The sequence below is a fragment of the Amblyomma maculatum genome, chromosome 2 (assembly GCF_055883805.1).
Source record: "Amblyomma maculatum isolate TAMU_Amacu chromosome 2, ASM5588380v1, whole genome shotgun sequence".
Classification (NCBI taxonomy): Eukaryota; Metazoa; Arthropoda; class Arachnida; order Ixodida; family Ixodidae; genus Amblyomma; species Amblyomma maculatum.
The window spans coordinates 11,388,948-11,402,854 of record NC_139345.1 but is presented as its reverse complement, the minus strand read 5'-3'; the positions used below and the strand labels follow the sequence as shown (position 1 = coordinate 11,402,854).

The 13,907-nt window shown below is 43.5% G+C and overlaps 1 protein-coding gene across 1 annotated transcript in view; it reads left to right on the top strand.

Moving 5' to 3' along the window:
* Positions 1-13,438, top strand: part of LOC146197940 (uncharacterized) — a 93,799-nt gene extending 80,361 nt beyond the window's left edge. The window contains exons 6-7 of the mRNA XM_084591826.1: positions 8,107-8,347; positions 13,368-13,438. Of these exons, the coding sequence (XP_084447952.1) occupies positions 8,107-8,347; positions 13,368-13,438 (312 nt within the window). The remainder of the gene's footprint in view (positions 1-8,106; positions 8,348-13,367) is intronic.
* Positions 13,439-13,907: the final 469 nt, after the last annotated feature.

Below are 13,907 nucleotides of genomic sequence, written 5' to 3'. Positions count from 1 at the left end.
CCACGCTTTCCGGTCTCTCACCATCTTCCTAACATCACATAACTTCATCTGCAGTGCCTCGAGGATGCCATCTAACCATCGCGTTCGCTGCCTACCCCTTCTCCGGCGACCGTCAACCTTTCCCAACATCAAATCTTTCTCCAGCGACTCCTCTCTTCTCATCAGATGACCAAAGTAGCTGAGTTTTAACTTTAGAATTTGACCCTCCAATGAGCAGTCAGGGTTTATGGTCGACAATATCGACTGATTTGATCTTCTGGCAGTCCAAGGAACTCTCAAGAGTCTTCGCCAGCACCACAATTCAAACGCGTCAATTCTTCGGCAATCAGCCTTTTTCACAGTCCAACTCTCGCATCCATACATCACAACTGGAAAGACCATAGCACGAGTTATACGGATCTTGGTCGGCAGACTAATGTCTCTGCTCTTTACTAGGCGGTCAAGGCTAACCATTGCTCTCTTTCCCAGAAGCAGGCGTCTCCTAATTTCGTGGCTGCAGTCTCCTTCCGAGGTAATCTTGGAGCCCAAGAAGAGAAAATCTGTCACAGCTTCCACTTCTTGTCCTTTGATGCTCCAGGACTTGATAGGGCAAGACGCCATGATCTTTGTCTTTTTGATGTTCAGTTTAAGCCCAAACTTCTCACTCTCTTCTTGTACGCGCATCAGAAGTCTCTTGAGTTCCACTTCACTTTCTGCCATTAAAGTGGTATCATCCGCATATCTAAGGTTGTTGATACGTTTTCCAGCAATCTTCACTCCATATGAGGACTCGTCCAGACCGGCCTTCCTCATGATGCACTCTGCATATAGGTTAAATAGGCAGGGCGACAGTATGCAGCCTTGCCTCACTCCTTTCTCAATCGGAAACCACTCGGTAAGACCATGCCCAGTTCTGACTGTGGCCTCTTGTCCTTCATACAGGTTCCTGAGGAGACAGATGAGGTGAATTGGAACTCCCATCTCTTGGAGAGCTTGCCACAATCTGCTGTGATCTACGCAGTCAAACGCTTTCGCATAATCAATAAAGCAGAAGTAGATGGGTTTCTCGAACTCTCTTGCTTTTTCCATGATCCAGCGGAGGTTGGCAATTCGGTCTCTAGTTCCTCTGCCCTTGCGAAACCCAGCTTGCACGTCCGGAAGCTCCCGATCCACATACTGCTGCAGCCTACCTTGGAGGACTTTCAACATCACCTTGCTAGCATGCGAAATAAGCGCAATCGTGCGGTAGTTGGAACAATCTTTGGTACTGCCTTTCTTTGGAATGGGGATGTAAACTGACCTCCTCCAATCCTGTGGCCACTGCAGGGTTGTCCAAATCTTCTGACATAATGTATGCAGAATGCTAACAGCGTCATGGTTGAGGTTTTGAAGCAACTCAGCAGGAATGCCAACAATTCCGCTAGCTTTGTTCTTAGCAAGGCTGGCTAAGGCCCATTCAACTTCACTCTTCAGGATTCCCGACTCGAGATCAGTGATCACAACCGTCTTATATTGGGTTTGCACATTTGGGTCCTTCTTGTACAGTTCTACTGTGTATTCCTGCCACCTCTTCTTTATCTCTGAGGCTTCAGTGAGGTCCTTGCCTCGTTTGTCCTTTATCACGCCCAGCTTAGCACAGAAGCTTCCTTTGATATCCTTGATTGTCTTGTACAGAGCTCTTGTGTTCCTTAATTGGCTGTTGTCCTCAACTGCTTGGCACTGTATGTTCAGGAAGGCATTCTTATCTCTCCTTGCTATTTTCTGAAAATCCGTATTGAGAACCTTGTATCTTTCTCTTTCCCCCATAACTTTTGCCATCCTCCTTTCCTCAGCTATTTGCAAAGCCTCTTCAGATAACCAGTTTGCTTTCCTGCATTTCTTTTGCTTTGGAACTACCTTAGTAGCAACTTCTTGTATTATATCACGAACATCAGTCCACATCTCTTCGGGCTCTCTGTGTTCTAGATCTAATTCTTGAAATCGATTGCTCACTTCCACAGCATATTCTAATGGAATTTGATCCAGATCATACCTGAAAGGCCTTCTAGTTTTCTGAGTTTTCCTCAATCGAAGCTTAATTTTGGCAACAAGAAGCTGATGATCGGTGCCACAATCGGCCCCAGGCCTTGTTTTTACTGCTTGTATAGCGCTTCTCCATCTCTGCCGGCAAAGACTATAATCGATCTGATTCCTGTACAGACCGTCCGGTGAAGTCCATGTGTACAGGCGCCTCTTGTGCTGTTGAAAATGAGTATTCGCTATGGTCAGGTTGTTTTCTTGACAAAACTCTACTAGCCTCTGTCCAGCTTCATTTGACTCGCCAAGACCGAACTTGCCTACAATTCCGGATATTTCTTCACTCCCGACCTTAGCATTCCAGTCTCCTACGAGAAAAACGACGTCTGATGATGGGGTGTGGTCTAAAAGGCATTGTAGGTACGCATAAAATCTCTCAACGTCAGCTTCTTCAGCAGTAGTGGTCGGTGCATAGACTTAGATAACTGTTATGTTGAGAGAGTGACCTTGGATCCGAAGTGAAATCATTCGGTCGTTTTTGGGGTTGTAACCTAGCACTGCTTTACCCATTCTTCTGTTTACTATGAGAGTGACCCCATTCCTTCTCTTGGATTCGTGCCCACAATAAAAGACATAATGGTCGCCGGAGTTAAATTCTCCCATTCCGGTCCACTTGAGCTCGCTGATACCCAAGATATCAATGTTCAATCGGTTCATTTCTCGCTTGACGACATCCAGTTTACCTTGCGTCATAGATCTTACATTCCATGTTGCTATGTGATATATCTCCTTGCAACATCGGACTTTCCGGTCGCTTCCCGACACATCCACAACTGAGCGTCCTTTTGGTTTTAGCCCAGCCGCTTCATTCGTCCTGGAGCTACTAGGAATCGCCCTTTGTTCATCCCCAGTAACATGTGGGACGCCTTCCTTACCTTAGTCTTCTGCATATTGATTTTCAAGCCTACCTTTCTGCTTTTCCTGTCTAGGCCAGCAACCATTATTTGCAGTTCGTCTCCTGAGTTACTTAGCAAGGCAAAGTTATCGGCAAATCGCAGATTACTGAGGTATTCTCCATCTACCCTTATTCCTAACTGCTCCAATTCCAAGTCTCTGAATATTTCCTGTAAGCAAGCTGTGAATAGTACTGAGGAGATTGTGTCTCCTTGGATAACACCTTTCTTTATGGGAATTCTGTTACTTGATTTATGCAGAACTATGGTTGCTGTGCACCCTCTGTATATATCTTCCAGCATTTTCATGTACGGCTCGTATACCCCCTGATTTCGCAATGCCTGCATCACCGCCGAGGTTCCAACTGAGTCAAATGCTTTTTCGTAATTAATGAATGCTATGTATAAAGGCTGGTTATATTCCGAGCATTTTCTATCACCTGATTGATGGTATGAATATGATCGATAGTAGAGTACCGTTTCCGAAAACCTCCTTGATACTTTGCTTGATTGCAGTCTAAGGTTGTCCTGATTCTATTAGCGATTACCTTGGTAAATACCTTATACGTAACAGACAGTAAGCTGATTGGTCTGTAATTTTTAAGGTCCTTACAGTCCTCTTTCTTATGAATGAGGATAATGTTTGCATTCTTCCATGGTTCCGGTACCGTCGATAACACGGTCGATAACACCACGCACTGCGTGTACAGAGTGGCCAGTTTTTCTAGCACAATATCCCACCCGTCCTTCAACAAATCCATAGTTATCTGATCCTCTCCAACTGATTTGCCCCTTTTCATAGTTTCTAATACTTTCTTGACCTCGTCCTTTGTTACTGGTGGAACGTCAGACTGGTTTTTCCTACAGTCAATCTCATTACGGTCCTGACTACTTTGGCTACTGTAGAGATCTGTATAGAACTCCTCGGTTACTTTGACTATCTGTCCATATTCGTGATGACGTGGCCCGCCTTGTCTCTTATCTCATACATCTGGTTTTTGCATATGCCCAATTTCTTCTTTACCACTTTAAGGTTTCCCCCGTTCTTTACAGCATGCTCAATTTTCTTCTCTTAGAGATATTTAGCTCTAATCGAGAATGGCGACATTACCCTGGAAGCAATGAACAATAATTTCAGAGATATCATTACTGAGTGCGCGGTAGAAATAGGCGGTAGGATAGTTAGAGAGGGTGCCGGTAAGCAGTCTAAGGAGACGAAATATTTGATTAAGAAATGCCAGAGTATGAAAGCTTCTAATCCAACCGACCAGATAAAATTGGCCGAGATATCGAAGCTAATCAATAAGTGCAAGGTGGCCGATATAAGGAATAGAATAATAAGTGAGATGGTTACGTTTACCGTATTCTGAATCTTTTTGCTGATAAAATTTTATGCCTTTTAATTATTTGCTTTCATAAACTTCCTGATTTCATGGGACAGCTGTGCAGAGCATTTAGAAAGCTTATTGTGGTCTTTTTTTTTTTTTTTTTGCATCCCGCCGTTTCATTATTTCTCGTTTACGCAACGACGTTTAGATAAAGAATGCCATTTAAATTAAGCGTATCCACGTGACAGCCAATTGCCTGCTCAGATTGGAGAGCGTGTAAGCGGTAACATTACCATTTATTCGACCAAGAATAAGTTAAAAACAAGAGGCAAAAATAATATTTCTGTCAATTTGCCAAAGCTGAGTTTTATTAATACGGACAATTTAAAACCTCTGCCGCAATAACGTCCTCTTTTGCACTGCGTGCATGCAGTTGCCTGAAAATTGTGAAATCTTTTTCAAATATAATGCAGCTACTGTGTCACAATATAGCAGTGTATTCTAGTTTTAGCTTTCGGCATTTGCGATTAGATTAAGTTCCACCACGATCCTTATAAAACTAGTATCTATGGATGTCAGTAATTACATGGGATCGAGGAAAACACTCATTATATCATAGCGCTACTACTTTTTTACTTTACATCTACAACACCTCACAGATACCACAGGCGTCAAACGTCGGGCAAAATTCCGGGCAGAGTTGCGCACAAAAAAAGAAATAATTGCTTTAAAATTAAAAATGACATTCTTTTTTTTTTATTTCAGCCTTATTGCCTGTGTGTCAAACACTGTCAGAGCTTGCAGTCATTGGCCAGTCATAGGTTCAAAGGTCAATGTACAGTCAATCATGCTTACCCTTCACAGGATGCAATTATTTGATGTGTATAATAAAGAACTATACGCACAGTGCTAAAAAGGAACACAAATTAGAAGAAAAGCAGCATCACAATTAAGAAACATTTGCATACTTTCAAGAAACGTCGTAAACGTGTTTATTTTGACCAAACAGTTGCATACACACAAAAGGTAGCATATTCAAAGTTGTATGCAGTAGAAAGTATACGATATATAAATGATATCGTAAAAATACCCGAATCACCAGAAGTTATCATGTATGCAGATGATACTAATATTTTTTTCGCATCACAAGATATCACTGGAAACCAAAGTGAACAACTACCTTATGCACCTTTCCCGGTGGCTCAAGGAAAATATGTTAGAACTGAATTCAAAAAAGTCAACCTATATCGTATTTCGTCCCGTCAATAAACCATTAGAGACTACAATAACACTGAAGTTTGATGATCAATGCCTTTCCTCGGTTAAAGAACAAACATTTCTAGGCGTGTGGTTCCAGGAAGAATTATGATGGACGCCACACGTGAACCATTTAATAAATGAACTGGCACGAACCGTCGGTTGCTTATACAAATTAGCTCATATAGTCCCCCTATAGATAAAGCAACTTTTTTATAATACACGTTTCTATTCAAAACTGTTCTATGGTATCATGGTGTGGGGAACCACAACATATACTAATTACAATAAGATTATAATATTACAGGAGAAAATATTGCGTTGCTATGAAAATTATTATGGGTCTTTGCAGCTTTTACGAACTTCTTTGTTCTTAAATTACAAAATGTTGAGGGCCGACCAGCTTTACTACTACAAACTACTAATGTTCATAAAACACCGAAAACTGTACGTCTGCGACAGGAAAGAAAATCCTGTTTATCCATTTCGACATAATAAAAGACGCACACCCAAAACAAGAACGAACTATGCAAAACAACTGTTGTATACTTTCCTCTTGAGGGATACCGGTAAACTGCTAGTCATAATCTGCGAGTGTTTGCCAAATGCACTCCATCCCAATCTTATTCTTCTTGTTATTTCCTTTTCATGGTCTGAACCTGCGGTTACTACCTGTCCTAAGTAGACATATCGCCTACTACTTCCAGTACCATTAGCATCTTACCTGTACTCACCTATGGGGCTGAAACGTGAAGGCTAACCAAGAAAGTTCTACTTAAGTTGAGGACAACCCAGAGGGCCATGGAACGCAAAATGGTAGGGGTAACATTAAGAGATAGGAAGCATGCAGAGTGGGTCAGAGAAATAATTCAAGTTACCGACATTCTAGTGGAAATTAAGAAGAAGAAATGGGCATGGGCGGGACATGTAGTGCGAAGAGAGGATAACCGATGGTCGCTTAGGGTAACAAACTGGATTCCAAGAGAAGGAAAGCGTAGCAGGGGGCGGCAGAAAGTTAGTTGGGCGGATGAGGTTAAGAAGTTCGCGGGGGTCAAGTGGATGCAGCTAGCACAGAACCGGGTTGTGGAGAAATATGGGAGAGGCCTTCGCCCTGCAGTGGGTATAGTCAGGATGATGATGATGATGATGATGATGATGATGATGATGATGATGATGATGATGATGATGATGATGATGATGCAAAACAAACATTCACAAACCAAAGGGTTGTTATTCTTAATAAATTAGAAGATGCAATAAATTTCGAAACCAGTACAGGTAAGTTTAAAAAGCATATTAAAGATGTCTTAATAACGTCTGGAGTTATGTATGGGGACTGATTATCATCTTGGCCATGTTTCTGCAGAACATATTCTAGTATTGTATACACTGACCTGGTATTTGATCTATTTTGTCTTGTGTTGTGTTCCAGTGCACATTATCTCTATTATCTTTATTTTGTCATATGTGACTAGCTATAAATTGTATAGTTGTACAGGAGATCTCCGTTGGATATCATTTCATTGTTGTATATATTGCTATGGTGTCGTATAGTGCCATGTGATTCTGTTTGTTTTGCTTATGCACATTTGTTTTTGTATTTTACGTTCTGTTATGCGGTAAATAACTGTACTTCAGTCGACTGCAGAAGGACAGAGGCCTTCGTCAGGCGCCACAGCCTTTAGCCACTGCCCCTGCAGCAGATGCTGTATTTGCTCTGCTGAAATAACAATAAAAAAGTGTGTGTGTGTGTGTGTGTGTGTGTGTGTGTGTGTGTGTGTGTGTGTGTGTGTGTGTGTGTGTGTGTGTGTGTGTGTGTGTGTGTGTGTGTGTGTGTGTGTGTGTGTGTGTGTGTGTGTGTGTGTGTGTGTGTGTGTGTGCGTGTGCGTGTGCGTGTGCGTGTGCGTGTGCGTGTGTGTGTGTGTGTGTGTGTGTGTGTGTGTGTGCGTGTGTGTGTGTGTGTGCGTGTGTGGGTGTGTGTGCGTGTGTGTGTGTGCGTGTGTGTGTGTGCGTGTGTGTGTGTGTGTGTGTGTGTGTGTGTGTGTGTGTGTGTGTGTGTGTGTGTGTGTGTGTGTGTGTGTGTGTGTGTGTGTGTGTGTGTGTGTGTGTGTGTGTGTGTGTGTGCGTGTGTGTGTGTGTGTGTGTGTGTGTGTGTGTGTGTGTGTGTGTGTGTGTGTGTGTGTGTGTGTGTGTGTGTGTGTGTGTGTGTGTGTGTGTGTGTGTGTGTGTGTGTGTGTGTGTGTGTGTGTGTGTGTGTGTGTGTGTGTGTGTGTGTGTGTGTGTGTGTGTGTGTGTGTGTGTGTGCACACGCACGCACGCACGCACGCACATATTGCATATTCTGGCACCTATACGGAATTAAAATTCTCCAAAAACATTGTCGGTGGGTGATAAATACAAATATCCTGCCGTTGCATTTGCTGTTGTGCATTACGGCGTACGAAAGTGGGACCTGCATTTCAGTAGCGATATGTCCCAAACTTTTCTGTCTGTTCAACAAGTGTCTGTGGAGATCATTACAGATGCGTCCACTTAGGACGCGAGCCCGCATAACATGATTTCCGCACGTGCAGGTTAAAGGCCCGGAAGCGGTGCGTTTTCCGAACGTGCGCTACGCGGACGGCACTCAGGCAGCCGTCCTTGGGCTCCGGTTCCGAGTCGAGGCGCGCCACTTCAGCGACAGCGACGGCCTACGGCTCAAGTGCACAGCGACACAGTCACGCGTCGTCGCCCTGAGCTCTGAAGAGACCGTCCAGGGGGCGCACCAGCGCTCGTCTGGGTTCCGACTCGCCTCCGACCGGGCCGTCTCGTCACGTGAGTGGATGGACAGCTAACTCTGCAGTTGGGCGGTTCCGCCCTTTTTACGCTCGCTGGGGGATATTACACCACTGCGACGATGTATTAAAAATGAGTATTGAAACATGCTGCTGCTGTGCAGTAAGACTCGATGTAAATATTCCTTAGCTCCCTGCCTGCCGTTTACTCGTAAGGCATCCCTAGCGGACCTCCATCTGGCACCACATTTACCCTCTTTCGTATGAAAGTTAAGGCTTACCCGTTTTTAGAGCAGCGTTACGGATGGTGTAATATCATTTCGGCGCCTAACCGGCGTACATGTGCTAGTCTAATTTGCGACAGGGATTCGAACCGACGTACGCGCCTCCAGTTGTAAGCCTCATTCACTTCGCCACATCACGTGACCTAGTGCAGCGGCCGTGTTTTAAGACAAGAAATGGGCAGGGCGCCGTCAGAGAAGCGAAAAGTGTACAGATGACGTCGCGCTACCGGTCGCTTGGTGGCGCACGCTACAGGAGGACATTACAGGAGGTGGCGCGCGCTATAGGGATCTAGAAGATTCACCGTTTATAGAAGGCTACGTCTGGGAAGCGTGCAACAGAACGGGAGTGTAGAAAAAGGGGGGAGGGGTAGGTATGTTGATACACCAAGGAGCAAATTGGCAAAGAATAAAATCATCTTGCAAAGAACATATCTGGGTATCAGGAACAATTGCCGACATAAGGACATGGCTAGGGGTAGTTTATTTAGGAACAGGACACGAATGCAGGCAGGTAAACAAGAATCTCGCTGCATGTCTCAGCAACGATATAAGCTAGTTTGGGGATGGGACCGATATTATTCTACTGGGGGACCTGAACGGCCACATCAACGATCTAGATGGATACACGGATTGCAACGGAAAGCTAATGCTAGATTTCTGTGAGCGACACAACCTAGTTATTTTAAATAGAGAAGAAAAATGTGAGAGATAAATCACGTTTGAATTTCGGAACAGGCAGGCGACCATTGACTGGTGTCTAATGTCGCAGGGAATTTATAGCAAGCTCGCAAACATGTAAACAGACGAAGAAGAAGTAGTCTGGCAAGTAATCATAAACGTTTTAGTCTGCAGATGGGGCCCTTGATGAAAAGCGAAATAGAACTTAGACAAAACGTAAAAGCAAAATTAAGCTATGATCAAATAGCGCAGGTAGCAGCAGACATAAAGGAAGCCATAGAGAAAAGCCCCATGGAAGACTGGGATTATGAACAGATAGAACTACGCATAAGGAGAAAAATTAAGAAGGTTAAATTAACAAGGTAACAAGCCGCTTGAATAGAAAGAGGAAGCCACGGAGCTGATGGAATAAGGAAATCAGAGAATTCATTGAACAACGACGGGCAGCTTCAAGAGAATACCGGGGCAAAGAAAGCACAGATGTCTCAGGAGTAAATAGACCAAACATGGGAATCGTATCGTCAAAAGAAACTTGATGTACAGGCCCTCGTCCAAAGTAAAATAAAGCAATCCACCGATTGCTGGATGGCTGAAATACACACTGCCAGAGAGGTGGACCAAGAAAAGTCTGGAACCATATAAGCTGGCTACATAAAAATAATCAAAGAAAGCAGGACCGGATTCAAGATAACGAGAGAAATTGTTTAAAGGAAGACAACGCTGTGAACTACATTACATCAATTATAGCCGAATCACTTAGGAGCGACGATAGGGTATTCTCCGCAAATCAGGGAGCAACACAATATATCTGAATACAAAGCAGCTTAAAATTGACCAATATAAACTAGAAAAATGCGGAAAAAAATATTCCTAAAAACTCATCTGCCGGAATAAATGAAATTCTGATCGAGCTGATTAATGAACATGCTCTAACAAGTAAGGAAACGTTGTTAAACTTTTTGGAAACAGTCATAACGAATAAGCAAATTCCGGACAGCTGGCGGCAGAGTAAAATGAATTTGAATAATTAAGGGAAAGAAGATATGATGCAAATAAAATCCTACAGCTTATTTACCATAACATCTGTTATATACAGGTTGGCCATGTAGGCGGTGAAATTAAAGAAGCAGTCATGGGTAAAAAGTGAGAATATGCTCGGAGAACTTCAGAACGGCTTTATAAATAGTAGGCGCTTAGATGATAGCCTGTTCGTGCTTACCCAATGCATAGAAATATCTAGAGTGGATAATTGACCTTTGCATTTGGCCTTCCTAGACATAAACGGAGCGTATGACAACATAAACAGGGAACTGCTGTGGGACATATTAAAAGACGAAGGTATCGATCATGAGATAACAGATTTCCTACAGGAAATATAGCGGGATAACAAAGTAGAAATTACATGGGAAGGGATAATAAGTACGGACGCTGTCAAGGTATGCAAAGGATTAAGACAAGGTTGTCCTGTATCACCACTGCTGTTCATGCTTTATACGATAAATAGGAAATGGAGGATACAAGAAGGTAATCTAGGTTTCATCCTATTATATAAAATAGGCGAAAATGTGGTACAGCAGCGCCTTCCCGGTTTAATGTATGTAGACGATATTGTGCTGCTAGCAAATAACCAGGAAGACTTGCAAACCCTAGTTAAGTATTGCGGAGACGGTTCGGTTTCAGCGCAGTTAAGTCGGTTCTGATGATTTGCAACGGCTCAACTGATCAGGGTCTTAAAATGCAAGGCCATGAAGTACGCAGAGTAGCAGAACATATATATCTTGTAGTATGGGTAAACGAAGGATTGGCATGCACTGAAAAGCATGAGAAATCACTTAGGGCAAAGGTGCGAAGAAATTCCGGGATAATGAGGCATAGGGCATTGTGGGGATACAACAGGTATCAGGTTCTGAGAAGTATTTGGAAAGGAATTATTGTGTCCGGGCTTACTTTCGGAAATGCAGTTTTTCGACATTAGAAATAAATCAAAGAGCCGTCGGACGATTGGCCCTGAGTGCCCACAGCAAAACCACAAATAAGGCGGTACATGAAGATATGGGCTGGGCATCTTTCGAAGTATACGGGAAGCTCACAGTAAAATGTTATATGAGAATGCTTGAGGAAATTGGACAGTAACAGGTGGGCAGCTAAAGTACTTAAATACCTATACCTAAAAAGCGTTGACTCCCAATGGAGGAAAAAAAAACTAGGAAACTAACCAGTAAGTATGCTGGTCACAAGGACGAAAAATAAAGAGCGTTAAGCAACAGGTGAAAAACCCAGAAGGTAAAAATTGGATAAATTATATGGAAAAGAAACAGAGTTACAACTATACCTACAGTGAAAAAGCAGATCAGGAAGGAAGCTTTATTTGATAACTCAAGAGGCAGGGCTCTACTTTTTCAAGCTAGATCAGGGTGCCTTAGAACACGCAGCTACAAAAAGATATTTAGCCATGAATATGACACATTTGCAGTAAGTGGTAAATCCATAGAAACCATTAACTATCTTATTCTCCAATGTAATGGTGTCTATCCGGAAGTCGATACAGGCGCAGTCACTCTTACTGGCCCTGGGGTTTAGAGATACCAGTGACCAGGTGAATGAACCTGCGGTGGAAGCTAGCAAAAAACGATTGGTAGATTCGTGGCTTAAAAGCAAAAATGTGACATAATGGTAGTAATGTAGAAACAAAATTTGAATAAATGAAATGATGTTATAGCTAACCGACCTAAACCAATAATTAAGATATAGGGGTGGAAAACGAGCATGATAGCAACTGCTGCCATCCCGTTTTAAAAGGAACGCTCCTATATTCCGTCCGTCCATCCAGCGTAGGGATCAGGCGTCGCTGCGCGAGCATTAGCTTTCATACACGTAGGTGATCCCAAGTGTCTGCGCTGAATTTTACTAATCCATGTGTAAGTTTTCGTGGTGCGGTTAACTCAGATAACAGGGAGGTGTGATGTCTCAGTCGCAGAGGTAAAAAACAAAAATCCGAGAGCACTGTGGAATCAATACTGCAGAAATGCGAAAGCCTGAGCGTTGTTGCTGCCATGGTGCATCATGTTTGCTCTCATTAACTGATGAACTAAATTCACCGTCATTATTATTGCTACTGTCATCATTGTCATTATCACTAATTGCAGCGTCGTCGTCATCACTACTATCATTGTCAAGGTCGACAAGGAGAAATGCGATATGCGTTTCACGATCTCTGCCGTGGTGCAGTTGGTTAAAGCGCTCGGCTGGGGTACGAGGGATGAAGGTTAGATTCCCGGTAAAGGCAGGATTTTTATTTTGTGATGACGCCATCAGGATGATTGACAAGCGACACATCAGCGCACAGACCTGACGCACAGATCCCACGCACAGATTCTGCGTACATCTCGCGCACAACTCTCACGCACGGGATTTCGTTCCATGAGCCTAGAATATGGGGTCACTTAAGCTCCGCCTGTAAGGGTATGGCGCGATAGCGTAAGCCCACATAAAAAGCCCCGCTTTAATCGAGCCGTATGAACGTGCCTGCGTGGTCTATCCCTCGGCACGTGCCAAAGAGCACTGAAGGTCGTTTCGTATTTCACATTCCTGCCTCAACCTTCTGGTATCACGTGGTCTTGTTAAGTTGCATAAACCATCGAAGAATCAATTCCAGCTACCAGCCACTACCTGCCAGCGCCGTGCAAGGGATTTCTGCTCTCAGTGCCGACCTAGATTTCTTTAGTCAAGGGACCTTTAGAGGACTCGCTTTGAGAAAGACAAAACAGTGAGAAGATTCTTTTAAATCGTCGCTGCGCTGTCTGATTTATTACACTATAAGACATTTTATCAGTCATACCGTATCGTAGTAACTACTAGAATAATAGAGTATGGGCGGCGGAGGGTGTTATTAGGAGTCAACTTGGAAATAATTGTTGTATCAGGCAGAGCAAGCTTCCTTCGGAGCGTTGAGTTCTGTTCCATACACGTGCACGAAGGTAATGAACGACGGGAGCGAAGATCCCGTAAATAAACCGTGATTTCCCATTGTTCTCGCTCATTCGTTTGTTGCTTGTTTTTTTTTTTTTTTTTTCTTCTTCTTCTTCTTTTTTCTCACAGTGAACAGCAGGGGCATCTCGAGGCTGATTTGCTGGTGGTGGGTCCTGAAGACGCTTCGCTCCGCACTCTAGTTGCACAGCGGTGTAACTGATAGGGTGGACTCTGAATCACCTAGAGACGATGAAGATGAAGATTGATAATTACAGCGGTGACAGAAGAGGCAACGAGGCTCCACAAGAGTGAGAGCAAAAAAGCAATGCCTGTTCTCTGATCCTGTCTAGACAAGCCTTCAAGATTTAAAAATCCGGCCCATCTGAAGCGAATATTACCGCTGAAAGCGTACCAACGGTGTCCTCAGAAAAAGAAAAAGAGAAGAAAGATTCCAAAGATAATACAGAAGCAGGAACACCGGATAGAAAGAGATACATTATTTAGGACAGGCCATCGGTTGGCAAATGTTCACAAGTAACTGAAGTCGGCGAGAAACAAGTTAATGCACATGTAAAAACAAAAAGAAAGGTCACCGTGAAGCCTGTTTTCGTCGTTCTTTTGCAGCGACAGCGTTTACCATCGTAGTAATTCGTTAGCCCACCAATGGTC